Source organism: Oryctolagus cuniculus, chromosome 7, assembly GCF_051225735.1.
Source record: "Oryctolagus cuniculus isolate XC-2025 breed Fujian yellow rabbit chromosome 7, ASM5122573v1, whole genome shotgun sequence".
Classification (NCBI taxonomy): Eukaryota; Metazoa; Chordata; class Mammalia; order Lagomorpha; family Leporidae; genus Oryctolagus; species Oryctolagus cuniculus.
In genome coordinates this window covers 85297637-85309788 of record NC_142873.1, presented here as the reverse complement: position 1 = coordinate 85309788, position 12152 = coordinate 85297637, and the positions used below count along the sequence as shown (strand labels likewise).

At 42.2% G+C, this 12152-nt stretch overlaps 1 protein-coding gene across 1 annotated transcript in view; it reads left to right on the top strand.

Annotated features, from left to right (window-relative positions):
* Positions 1–11252, top strand: part of CLCA1 (chloride channel accessory 1) — a 31257-nt gene extending 20005 nt beyond the window's left edge. Inside the window, exons 9-14 of the mRNA XM_002715528.6 lie at positions 1686–1792; positions 3642–3857; positions 4411–4672; positions 6174–6344; positions 9482–9721; positions 10553–11252. Coding sequence (XP_002715574.3) covers positions 1686–1792; positions 3642–3857; positions 4411–4672; positions 6174–6344; positions 9482–9721; positions 10553–10935 — 1379 coding nt within the window. The 3' untranslated portion in view covers positions 10936–11252. The remainder of the gene's footprint in view (positions 1–1685; positions 1793–3641; positions 3858–4410; positions 4673–6173; positions 6345–9481; positions 9722–10552) is intronic.
* The last annotated feature ends 900 nt before the right edge of the window (positions 11253–12152 follow it).

The following is a 12152-nucleotide window of genomic DNA, read 5'->3' as shown; positions in this document are numbered from 1 at the left end:
ATAAGAAAGGAAGGAGGAGGGAAGGCTTGAGTGTGGGAGGGTAAGGTGGGAAGTATCATTATGTTCTCAAAACTGTATATCTGAAATACATGAAATTTGTTGCCTTTATATAAAAATATTTTAAAAGTTAATTCATTAATTTATTTGAAAGGCAGAGCTGCAGAGAGAGAGTGAAAGACACGGAAAGAGATCTTCCATCACTGGGTCACACCCTAAATGCCTCAACAGCCAGGGCTGGGCCAGGCCGAAGTCAAGAGTCTGGAATTTCATCCAGGCTTTCCACATGAATTCAGCGACCTAAGCGTTTGGGCCATCATCCCCTGCTTTCCCAGCCACATTATCAGACAGCTGGATCAGAAGCAGAGCAGCCGAGAGTTGAACCAGTGCTCATGTTGGAAGCCAGCATTGCAGGCAGTGGCTTAACCCACTGCAACACAATGCCAGGTCCCATTTCCACAGCCTAAAAGTACTTTCACATCACCTGTCCTAGATGTGCTTATTCTAAATAGTTCTAGACAGCAAGGTCTGCTGTGTAAATTTATTATTTTTACTATGTAACATACTTTTCTGGAACTGTCTCTTTGTCCATGTTATTTCTTGCTATCACCACATAAAATGTCTTTCCTGATTAACAAGAAAGCTAAGTTTGTTAGAATTATGTCTCAAATAAGAATAAATCAAGAGTCTTAGAATAAGGCTTGATGGTTTCTCACACATAAAAGTGCATGACTTCTAAAATGCACATTTTATGTTATTAATTTTGGCCTGTCAGAGATTTGTGGCTGCTTTGCAGGTAGCTGAAGTAGCCAGATGACTGAGATGTTGCTGAAGCTATTATTAACTAGGAATAAAACTTAATATTGGGGAGAAAGTTTGGCACAGTGGATAAAGCCACCGCTTGAGACACTGCATCCCATATCGGAGTGCTTAGGTGTGAGTACTGCCTCTGCTCTCCATTCCTGCTTCCTGCTAATGTGCACCCTGGGAGGCAGCAGATGATGGCTGAAATACTTGGGTCCCTGCCACCCATATGGGAGACCTTGACTGAGTTCCTGGCTCCTGACTTCAGCCTGGAACAACCTTGACTGTTATGGGCATTTGGGGAGTGAACCAGTTGATCAGAATTCTCCCTCTCTGCCTTTCAAATAAAACCAACTAATTAATTTAAAATTTTAAAAATAGTGCTAACTTCTGAGTTCATTTGGGCACATATTTGATGTCCGCCTATTTATACTTCATTAATATAATGACAAATTTATTTTGCATATTGTGATACCTTTTAAGAGATGTTTAATTTATTCAAAAGGCAGAGTTACAGAGAGGGAGAGATAGAGAGAGACAACAACCAGTCACTGATTCACTCCCCAGTGGCTGCAACGGCCGGGGCTGGGCCAGGCTGAAGCCAGGACAAGAGCTTCTTCCAGGTCTCCAACATGGATAGCAAGTGCCCAAGCACTTGGGCCATCTTCTGCTGTTTTTCCCAGGTGCATTAGCAGGGAGATGGGTTGGAAATGGAGCAGCCATGACAGGAATAGGGGCCCTTATGGGATGCCAGTGTCACAGGCAGAGGCTTTACCTGCTGCACCACATTGCCATCCCCGTATTCTGCTATCTTAACAACTGCTGAGATGTTGCAAATGCTGGCTTTCTGGAACGTAATTTCTAATGATATAATTGCATTTCAGGAGGTTTACAGACATATGCCTCAGATCAAGTGCAGAACAATGGCCTCATCGATGCTTTCGGGGCCCTCTCATCAGAAAACGGAGCCCCCTCTCAGCACGCCATCCAGGTTGGAGCTCTTCCTCTTTCACCCTTCATGTCTCTGTGTAGTCATAGCCACACGGAGAATTTAATGGTGCAAAGTTTTGGGCTCCGCATTCTTCTCATAGTGAATCAAAATGAAAATACAAGGTCCTGCCTGATATTAGACGTTATTTCTAAAATGCAACACTACTCACTTTACTTGTTTGGAAGCAATGCTAAGTAACTTCCTTAGAGAAACCAGCCACATAATCATGGGCACAGAGAGTCTTTCATAACATCTGTTACGAAGCACTCATAGAAAGATGAATTTTCTCCAGATTAGATCATCTCAATCTCAATTTTCTGGACAAAGGTTCAGCCTGGTACAGGGATTCTTTGCTCTATTTCCATTACCTCACGTCCCTGATATTTGCCAAGAGTTTCATATTATGAATGGAAAGCCCTTTGTGCAAGGGAAAGTCTGTGGTGTCAGTCCAGACAGCTGGACCTTGGTCCAGGGTCTGCCATTAACCTTCTGACCCTGGTAAAGAACTTCACCTCCGTGGGCCTTCGTTTCTCCACAAGGTAGGAACCAGAATCCCTCCAGGGGCCCCTGTTTCTAAAATGTCAGGGAAATTGAATTGTCCCTCAAATGTTGGCACCATTCCAGATGAAGGACAAATGCATTTTAAAATGTCCTTTTCCAGTAGTTGCAGAAATTATTCACATGAGTTTTTAGAGACAATAGGTAATTGGCACTAACAACAGGGTCAATTGTAACTTTTATTATGAAAATTTGAATAAAAGTAAATTCCAATGCCTAAGAATGAGAGATTTCAAAACAAGATGTCTGGTCTGGTATAGCATTTATTTAATCTAAGAATTATACCCATTTGGGTTATCCTGGTTCTGATCTAGAAAATTAAATGCAAGGCCTTATTTGGAAAAGTAAGGAATGTGTCTTAGAAATGTATGTCAACCAATGAAGGGACAAGTTCACCACCAGGCAGTTTCTGCCCATTATGTTTATATTTAAGAAACCAAACAGGAAGAGAGATGGGGAATGAGCAAGAGTCATTTACTGACCTGTCACAGGATTCAGATTTAAGAGACCGTCACTTTCTCCATAGCCAAGGTCATCCATGATCTACTGTGAAACTGGAAAGTCTGGTTCCATGACCAGGCCACTCATCTCCTAAGGGTACCAACTTTGGAACAACTGGGAACCGTGGAGGAGCTAGGCCTCAAAATCACATTTTCTCCAAAAGCTTTGTTGATCCTTCCCCACATTAATGCTTGCTCTGCTGCAAGTCCCCTCTTTTCTAAACAGCACATCAGCCTTGGCCTCAACCGCAAAGACACTTGACCTAGCAGCTACTTGCCTGTAATTCAAACTCTCCATGTGTGAGTAAAAACTCAGTTTCAACCAGTCCCCTTAAGGGTTTAGAGGCTAACATGAGATGAGCTTCATGCATCCCTAAGTATAGGGTAAAAACACCATGTGCTATACATCAGAAGTCTGATACAAAAATCCTATGAATATTCACAGGACAGAAGGCTTGTTTACAATGAGTCAGGGAGATTGACATCAGAGAACGCTAAGACGTAGACAAATGAGGAAGAATGTCAAGCTTTCCAGGGAGGATGACAAAGGCATAGGGCCAGGGATTCATGAGGGTCATTTGGGGAAGTGGCCTTGTGTGGGTGGAGAAGGGAAAAGTGTGCATGCTAAGGCTGCAAAGCTGATTTTGAACTAGGTCAATCATAGGTCCCAAATACCACACTAAGGGCTGCAGGCTTTTAATGGTGGCACTAGGGGGTTGGGGACTGAGCGGGGAAGACTCCATGAAAGGAGCTTTATTTTCCAGAAAGTAAGCAGCTGCTTTTCTTAACAGCTTGAGAGTAAGGGGTCAACCCTCCAGAACAAGGAGTGGATGAATGGCACGGTGGTTGTGGACAGCACTGTGGGAAACGACACACTATTTCTTGTCACCTGGACAACGCAACTTCCCCAGATTCTTCTCTGGGATCCCAGCGGGAAGAAGCAGAATGGCTTCACAGTGGACACAAACACCAAAATGGCCTACCTCCACATCCCCGGCACTGCCCAGGTATGGAGCCAGCTTTTTTCCTTATTACAATTTAATAAATTTAAATAAATAATTGTGGCATTTTAAATGCTGGCATTTTCCAAAAGGGGAATCAGTACTGAACTGAAGAGAAATAATCTCCATCTGATAAAAATCACTCAGTGTGCCAGTAAGTCCAGAGAAAGAAAATCAGGGCTATTTTTTCCAGGCATAAAAAGAGAACCTTCAAATTGGTTAGCAGTCAAGGTGCAAAATGGTCCTTAAAGCTTTGGGATTATGGAAAGTATTTCCACTACCCCAGGAACTCTCCTCTTAAATATCAGGCAAATGATATGGACACTCCTTTCAGATCTCAGTGTCTCCCATAGCCATTTTGTTGACAATGGGAACCATGGAATTAATCCAAACACACCAAAGATTCCCCTGCATGTCATAGCATCAAAGACACCCACACCTTCTTTGGTATGTTTACAACATGCTTACATCAGATAGGCTTCTCCTGTAGGTAACATTGAGGTCAAGTTATGTCACCTCCAGTACAGTCATTGGAAATGTCTCCATTTGTTTTGGTCAGGTGGGCATTTGGAAATACAGTCTGCAAGCAAGCTCACAAACGCTAACCCTGACTGTCACCTCCCGCGCATCCAGTGCCACCTTGCCTCCAATTACCGTGGCCTCCAAAATGAACCAGGACACAGGCAAATTCCCCAGTCCCATGATAGTTTATGTGACTATTCGCCAAGGAGCCGCACCAATTCTCAGAGCCCGTGTCACAGCTCTCATTGAATCAGTGAGTGGAAAAACCGTGACCTTGGAATTGTTCGACAATGGAGCAGGTAAGTACTCAAGAAACCAGAACATGTATCTTTCCCTTTCCAAGAAGCAAACTGAGCATCGCAGGAGGGCATGGTCTGGTGAGCATAGTGAGAAGCAAGGCCCAGCACTGGGGATTCTCTGCTTTCCTCACATTTCTTAAATTGGAAAATGTTGGGGAAAAATGCAGAAGGGCCCACCTTTAGCTTCTGCAAAGCCCAAAATGCATTAGTGGTTCAAACACAGTAATCTCAAAGACTCTAGGGAGTTGTCAGACCCCCCTGAAAAAGGGAAGGAGGAAACTGAATAGATATCCGTGATAGGCACACACACGAGTGTGCACCTGTGAACATGAATGTTCTTCCGAAAGTTTATGGGGAAATCAAATTAAAAGATAAATTTATTTTTGGTGCATAAAAGCTTGGAATTCTTGCATACAAGTGCATACACATATATATACATATGTCTATATATAGTGATATATATACACAAAGGCATACATATATGAAGATATGGCATATATAAAATTTTCATTTTATTTTCACTACACAATTTGTAGATATGATTATACCTACATTACAGGTGAAGAAACTGAAGCTTTTCTATTTATTTATTTAAAGATTTATTTATTTGAAAGGCAGAGAGAAGGGGAGAGACAGAGATATCTTTCATCTGCCAATTCACTCCCCAAATAGCCACAACAGCTAGGGCTGAGCCGGACAAAAGCCAGGAGCCAAGAGCTTCTTCTGGCTCTTCCAAATGTGTGCAGAGGTCCAAGCAGTTGGGCCATCATCCGAAGCTGTCCCTAGGCACATTAGCAGGCAGCTGGATCGTAAGTGGAGTAGCAGCATTGAATATGGGACCACAGGCATCGTAAGTGGTGGCTTAACCCCTGCACCACAATGCCTGTTGCCAAGCTTTCATATTTAAAATGCAGCAGAAATGCTTTTGAGCACAATTCTATATGATTTGAGCACACTCAATATTAACTTGTCCCAAAGTGAAAAATCTACTTTCTACTGTATTTAAAGAATCTGTCACAGGAAGAAAGAGAATTCCACATTTCTTTTTGGAATGTACATGTCTGCATATTGTGATGCAAGCAACCTTATCAGAACAAATTCTTTAAGCGAATCTCCTACCTAAATCTTCCCTGGGGCACAGTCATGAATTTTACAAATAATCACATCACATGTTTTCTTGCCCAGTCACATACAAAAATTCAGTTTAGCTAAACAGATCTGTATTGAGTAGGTACCTGGAGCTATGTTGAACACGACAAGATCTCTGCCTTCAAAAAGAAAAACAATTCAGGAAGAGAGCATGTATACATTTAAAGCCACACACACCCAGAAGAGTAAAAGTAGAAATAGACCTCATCCTTAACGTAGCTCATCTTGAGATCCCTTGGAGATAATGCTGGACTTCTCTGCATTGAAATATTTAACTTGCACATAAGTTCAAAATATATAACTGCTCACTTATCCTTAAGATATTCATTAATTCCTTCATTTGCTTGTACAGGTGCTGATGCTACTAAAGATGACGGTGTCTACTCAAGGTATTTTACAGCTTATGACACAAATGGTAGATACAGTGTAAAAGTGTGGGCTCTGGGAGGAACTGACACGGCCAGACAGATAGCAGCATCCCAGCGGAACGGAGCCATGTACATTCCTGGTTGGATTGAGAACGGTGAGCAATCTGTAGTGACACATCTGGCTGGAGCAAAACACTTGGGACCAAGAGAACACCATAAGCCTCTGGGGTAGAATTGGGCAGGATCAAATCAGAGTTTCTCCACCAGAGCACTACTGACGTTCTGGCTGAGTAAAACTGTGTTGGGGGCTTCCCTGTGCCTTGCAGGATGTTTAGCAGCATTGCTGGCCTCTTTCCACACATGTCAGTAGCAGCTGCCAGCCATGACAACCAGAAATATTCCCATGGGCAGATTTTAGTGTAGAGGTTAAGACCTGTGACCCGCATTAGAGCGCTGGGGTTCAGTGTTGCTCCAGCTCATGATTGCAGCGTCCTGCCTTTACAGACGCTGGGAGGCAGCAGGTAATGGCTCAGCAGTTGGATTCTCACCACCCACATGGGAGGACTGGGTTGAGTTCCCAGCCCCTGGCTTCAGCCCAGCCAAGTCCTGGTCATTGTGAGCATCTGGAGAGTGAATCTGGATGGCAGTGCCCTCTCTCTCTCTCTCTCTCTCTCTCTCTGTGTGTGTGTGTGTGTCTTTACCTCTCAAATTTTTAAAAAATTTTCATGTCCACAGATGTTGTCCACTGTCCTCGAAGCAGGTAAAGTAGCCCTCAGCTGAAAACCACTATATAGAAAATAGCTTTTGACAGCCTTGGTTCAAATCTCAGCCTCTACCAAATGAAGTACTTTGTCCTCCACTGCCCACCATTGTGAAATAGGGATAATAACGGTGACTACCTCATAGGATGGCTCTGAGGACTAAACAAGGAAATATATCTAATAAACTATTGCTGGCAAACAGTAAGTGTTCCAAAGATATGTACTAATTTTTTTAACAAGCTAAGGCATTTTGTAATGAATTTCTCCACTGATATTGACATTTACACAGGAAAAAAATTAATGTGGGGTTTGTTATCTACATCATTACCATTATCACAAACCCACTGTCTCCATATCTTCCTCTCCCCTCCTGCTCAGACCAGGGAGAATAGTAGATGAAACTAACACTGGCCAGCACTCTGAGCCCATGGAGAAGGAAGACCACATCCATGAAACACATGGTCCCACATCACCCTTGGTTACAAACACTTGCCTTGATGACTGAAGGAACTGGCACCAAGGCTGAGTTCTAATGGGTTCCAGGACCTGTTTTCCATCCAATTCCACTGTGTTCTGGGCTGGCCTTTTGCAGTCTCAGAGTATGGTAAGAACAGCTCCTCCAAGAAGCTTCCCATGGCCTCTTCCTAGCTGTGTGCTCAGTAAAGGAGGAGTCTGAGACATGTGGTGTCCCCTCCTGCAAAGGCACGCCACAGACTCCGTTAAAAGAACCTGCAGCTTCCCAAACCCTTCCACATTTTACAGCTTATTTTATTATTATTTTCCCTTCTTTCTGAGTTAGGGGAAGAAGACAGCAGGGGACTGGTTTAGTGGCTATGTCTAGCCTTACCATAGTATCTAACTCACCTAAGTACATTTCCATCTCCTTTCACAGCAGGGGAAACAGAGGCTAGAGAAGCTTTGGCCTCTACGACTAATAATGGGAATTGCTGGCTTGGCATTGGGAAGGCATGGTCTTGCCTCTGTTCCTTGATGTTCTTATTGCCAAGAGCAGGGGTTCCTATTGGTGGATCAAATACATACTAGGAACCCCCAAGCATCCACTTCATCTTTGCCCAAGACTAGACTAATCTCCTTTACAGATAAAAATTTTGAGGCTAATGAAGTAGAGTTTACGATTAAAGTAAATTTGGAGCAATGTCATAGAATCTTTTTACTGAAAAGACAAACTGAGACTCCATGGGTGTAGCAGGCCAGGGCATTTTTTTGAATCCCTGGATGACTTTGTATAACAGCAAGAATGTGGAGGAAATTGGGATGGTTCCAAGAATAAGGTTCTTATTCACTCACTGAGATCAGGGGTCTTTAAAAAGCATATAATTCGGGGGGCCAATTATGTGGCAGCAGATAAAGCTGCCATCTGCCACACCGGTGTCCCATCTGGGCATCATTTTGTGTCCTGGCTGCTCTACTTCTCATCCAACTCCCTGCTAATGGCCTAGGAAAAGCAGTAGAGGATGGCCCCAGTGTTTGTGCCCCTGTCACTCATGTGGAATACCCTGATGAAGCTCCAGGTGCCTAATTTCAGTCTGGCTCAGTCCTGACTACTGCAGCCACTTGGGAAGTGAGCCAGCAAATGGGAGAGCTCTCTGTCTGTCTCTCCCTCTCTCTCTGTGACTCTGACTTTCAAATAAATATAAATCTTTAACTTAAAAATAGTATAAAATTTTGGAGCCCATAATCTAAAACACTTCATGAGAAGTTCAAATCTAATAGGCTAAAACCCAAACTCAGAGAAAAGGAAAGAAAAATATATAGAACAATCAAGGTAATTCTGAAAGTCTCAACTGATTAATGGCTAAATAAATAAGAATGATAATAAAACCCAAAGTATTATCTAAGCTAGAGAGAGTTCTACAACAGAGGAAGTATTTACACTGAATTTGTGGGAAGGTAAAATTGGGGTAGGCAAAAAAGATGGAAAAAGAAACAATCCCAGGACAACTGTCATGAAAATAAATTCCAAAAGGTTTTTTTTCACTGAATATCCAGGAATATCTGAAACATTAAGAACTGTGATTCCATCTTTGCTTTATCCCCTCATGCAATCTGATTAGGGATCTTGTCACCAAGATGCATTTTGTGGGTCTGGCTCTGTGGCATAGTGGGTTAAGCTGCTGCCTACAGTGTTGGTTTGAGCCCTGGCTACTACTCTTACAATCCAGCTCCCTGAAAATGCTCCTGGGAAAGCAGCAGAAGATGGCCTAAGTGCTTGGGCCCTTAGACCTGTGTGGGAGACCTGGAAGAAGCTCCTGGCTCCTGGCTTTAGTCTGACCCAGCCCTGACCGTTGCTGACATGGCACATTTCCCTCTCTCTCTCTCTAACTATGCCTTTCAAATAAATAAAATAAATATTTAAAAGTAATAATAATTAAAATTAAAATGCATTTTGTGCATGGGAAGAATGAAGGAGAAAGGGAAAGCAGAAAGAGGGCAACCTGGTAAGAAAACAGAGGGCGACATTGGCATTTGGTGGTGTTGTTTACTCTATTTTGATTAATTTTTTCATGCAGGTGAAATAAAATGGAATCCTCCTAGATCTGAAATTAATACAAATAATCTTCAAGACAAGCAACTGTGCTTCAGCAGGACATGCTCTGGGGGTTCATTTGTGGCCTCCAATGTCCCTAAGGGAACCATACCTGACCTCTTCCCTCCTTGTCAAATCACCGACCTGAAGGCTGAAGTCCAAGGGAACAATCTCATTAATCTGACTTGGACAGCGCCTGGGGATGATTATGACGATGGGCGAGGTAAGCTGAATGGGGCAAGGAGCCTGTAAAGGAGTGGACCACCCAAGCAGAGGTGCAGAAGCAGGCAAGGAGGCAGTGTAGGGATGCAGATGGGGAGCAGAGGTTAGGAAGGACCTTGAATGTCCTCTGAAATGAAAGTAAAGCTTTTTTAGACAAGAGAGATTTAAAATCTAAAATTCTAGGCTCCTTGGGGAACAAGAAATTTCAGCTAGGAAAGGCAAACCTCAGGGTCTTGGGATTTTTTTCTGAAATTTTGCTCAACTGTCTTTAGGAAGTCCCATTTCCAGTAGTGATTTCTGGGGAAGAACTGGGAGTAGAGAATCGAAACTGATGGAACAGAGCTGGCCTTTGGGAGAAACCTCAGATCCTCCCAGCCTTTGTCTCTCAAAGTATAGCCCATGGACAGCACTGTGGGCATTCGCGGAAGCTTTTTAGAAATGTGGAACCTTAGGCCCCAACCCAGACCTTCTGAGCCAGAGTCTGCTTTGTAAGACCACTGGGTGATTTATATGCACATTGGGGTTTGAGAAGCAGTGGTACAAAGCTCCTCTACAGATAATGAAGTAATAAGTGGTAATGAAACAACCTCTTATCTCAGGCAGGTACTATGCTGATTAAGGCTTTAAGTCATGCCCAAGCCACTTCTATGCTATCACCTTGTAAGGACATACAAACAAGAGTGTGACAAAAACCCTTGTAAATATGGACCGTCAATTTTATTTATTCATTGGAACTTTTGGGGATGTTGATATAATCTCTCACAAACTTTCAAAGCTTCTTTAAGATTGGAGCATTACAACTCACAATCTTTTCCTCTTTTTTTCTTGTTAGCTCACAAGTATATCATTCGTATAAGCACGAGTATTCTTGACTTCAGTGACAAGTTCAACGAGTCTGTTGAAGTGAACACAACTGGTCTCATCCCAAAGGAGGCCAACTCTCAGGAAGTCTTTGTGTTTAAACCCGAAAACATCACCTTTGTAAACGGCACAGATCTTTTCATTGCTATTCAGGCTGTTGATGAGGTCAATCTGAAATCAGAAATATCCAATGTTGCACGAGTATCTTTGTTTATTCCTCCAGAGAAACCTAGTCTGGAAGTTACTCCTCCTTATCCTAGTGTTAGCATCAATAGCACCATTCCTGGAGTTCACATTTTAAAAATTTTGTGGAAGTGGGTGGGAGAATTGCAGGTATCCCTAGGCTCAGGCTGAGTTTTCATATGATAAAATAAATCACTCCAAGTTCTCTTCATTATAAAATTTCCTAAAATGCATTTTAGATTTCCTTTGGTGAGTGATACAATTAAGTAAAATTCTAAACAACTGGGTACATGGGCATAAAAACTATGTTCAAATTCAGAAGTTTAACTACCACTCCAATCATCCATTAATGATTCTGAATACTAGAAGGAAATAGTGCTTATATCAGCAAATGGGAGAATGTTTTGATGTGATTTAAGGTGTGTTCCAATTAAAGAAGACATGTAATTGCAATTAATCTAATAAAATTGTTAAGGTTGTTTGGTTTCTTTTGAAGGGTACCATATTATTTAAATATAAAAGACATTGCTAGCTATATAGGAGCTTTGGAGCTACATGACCACAAGGTTGAGGATTTTTTTTAAATTTTTTTTTAACTTTTATTTAATGAATATAAATTTCCAAAGTACAGAATATGGATTACAATGGCTTCCCCCCATAACGTCCCTCCCACCCGAAACCCTCCCCTTATCCACTCCCTCTCCCCTTCCATTCACATCAAGATTCATTTTCAATTCTCTTTATATAAAGAAGATCAGTTTAGCATACATTAAGTAAAGATTCCAACAGTTTGCTCCCACACAGAAACATAAAGTGAAAAATACTGTTTGAGTACTAGTTATAGCATTAAATCTCAATGTACAGCACACTAAGGACAAAGATCCTACATGAGGAGTAAGTGCACAGTGACTCCTATTGTTGACTTAACAAATTGACACTCTTGTTTATGGCATCAGTAATCACCCTAGGCTCTTGTCATGAGCTGCCAAGGCTATGGAAGCCCCCTGAGTTCACTGACTTTGATCATATTTAGACAAGGCCATGGTCAAAGTGGAAGTTCTCTCCTCCCTTCAGAGAAAGGTACCTCCTTCTTTGATGACCCATTCTTTCCACTGGGATCTCACTCGTGGAGATCTTTCATTTAGGTTTTTTTTTTTTTTTTCCCCCAGAGTGTCTTGGCTTTCCATGCCTGAAATACTCTCATGGGCATTTCAGCCAGATCCGCATGCCTTAAGGGCTGATTCTGAGGCCAGAGTGCTGTTAGGACATTTGCCATTCTATGGGTCTGCTGTGTATCTCACTTCCCATATTGGATCATTCTCTCCCTTTTTGATTCTATCAGCTAGTATTTGCAGACACTATTCTTGTTTATTTGATCTCTTTGGTTC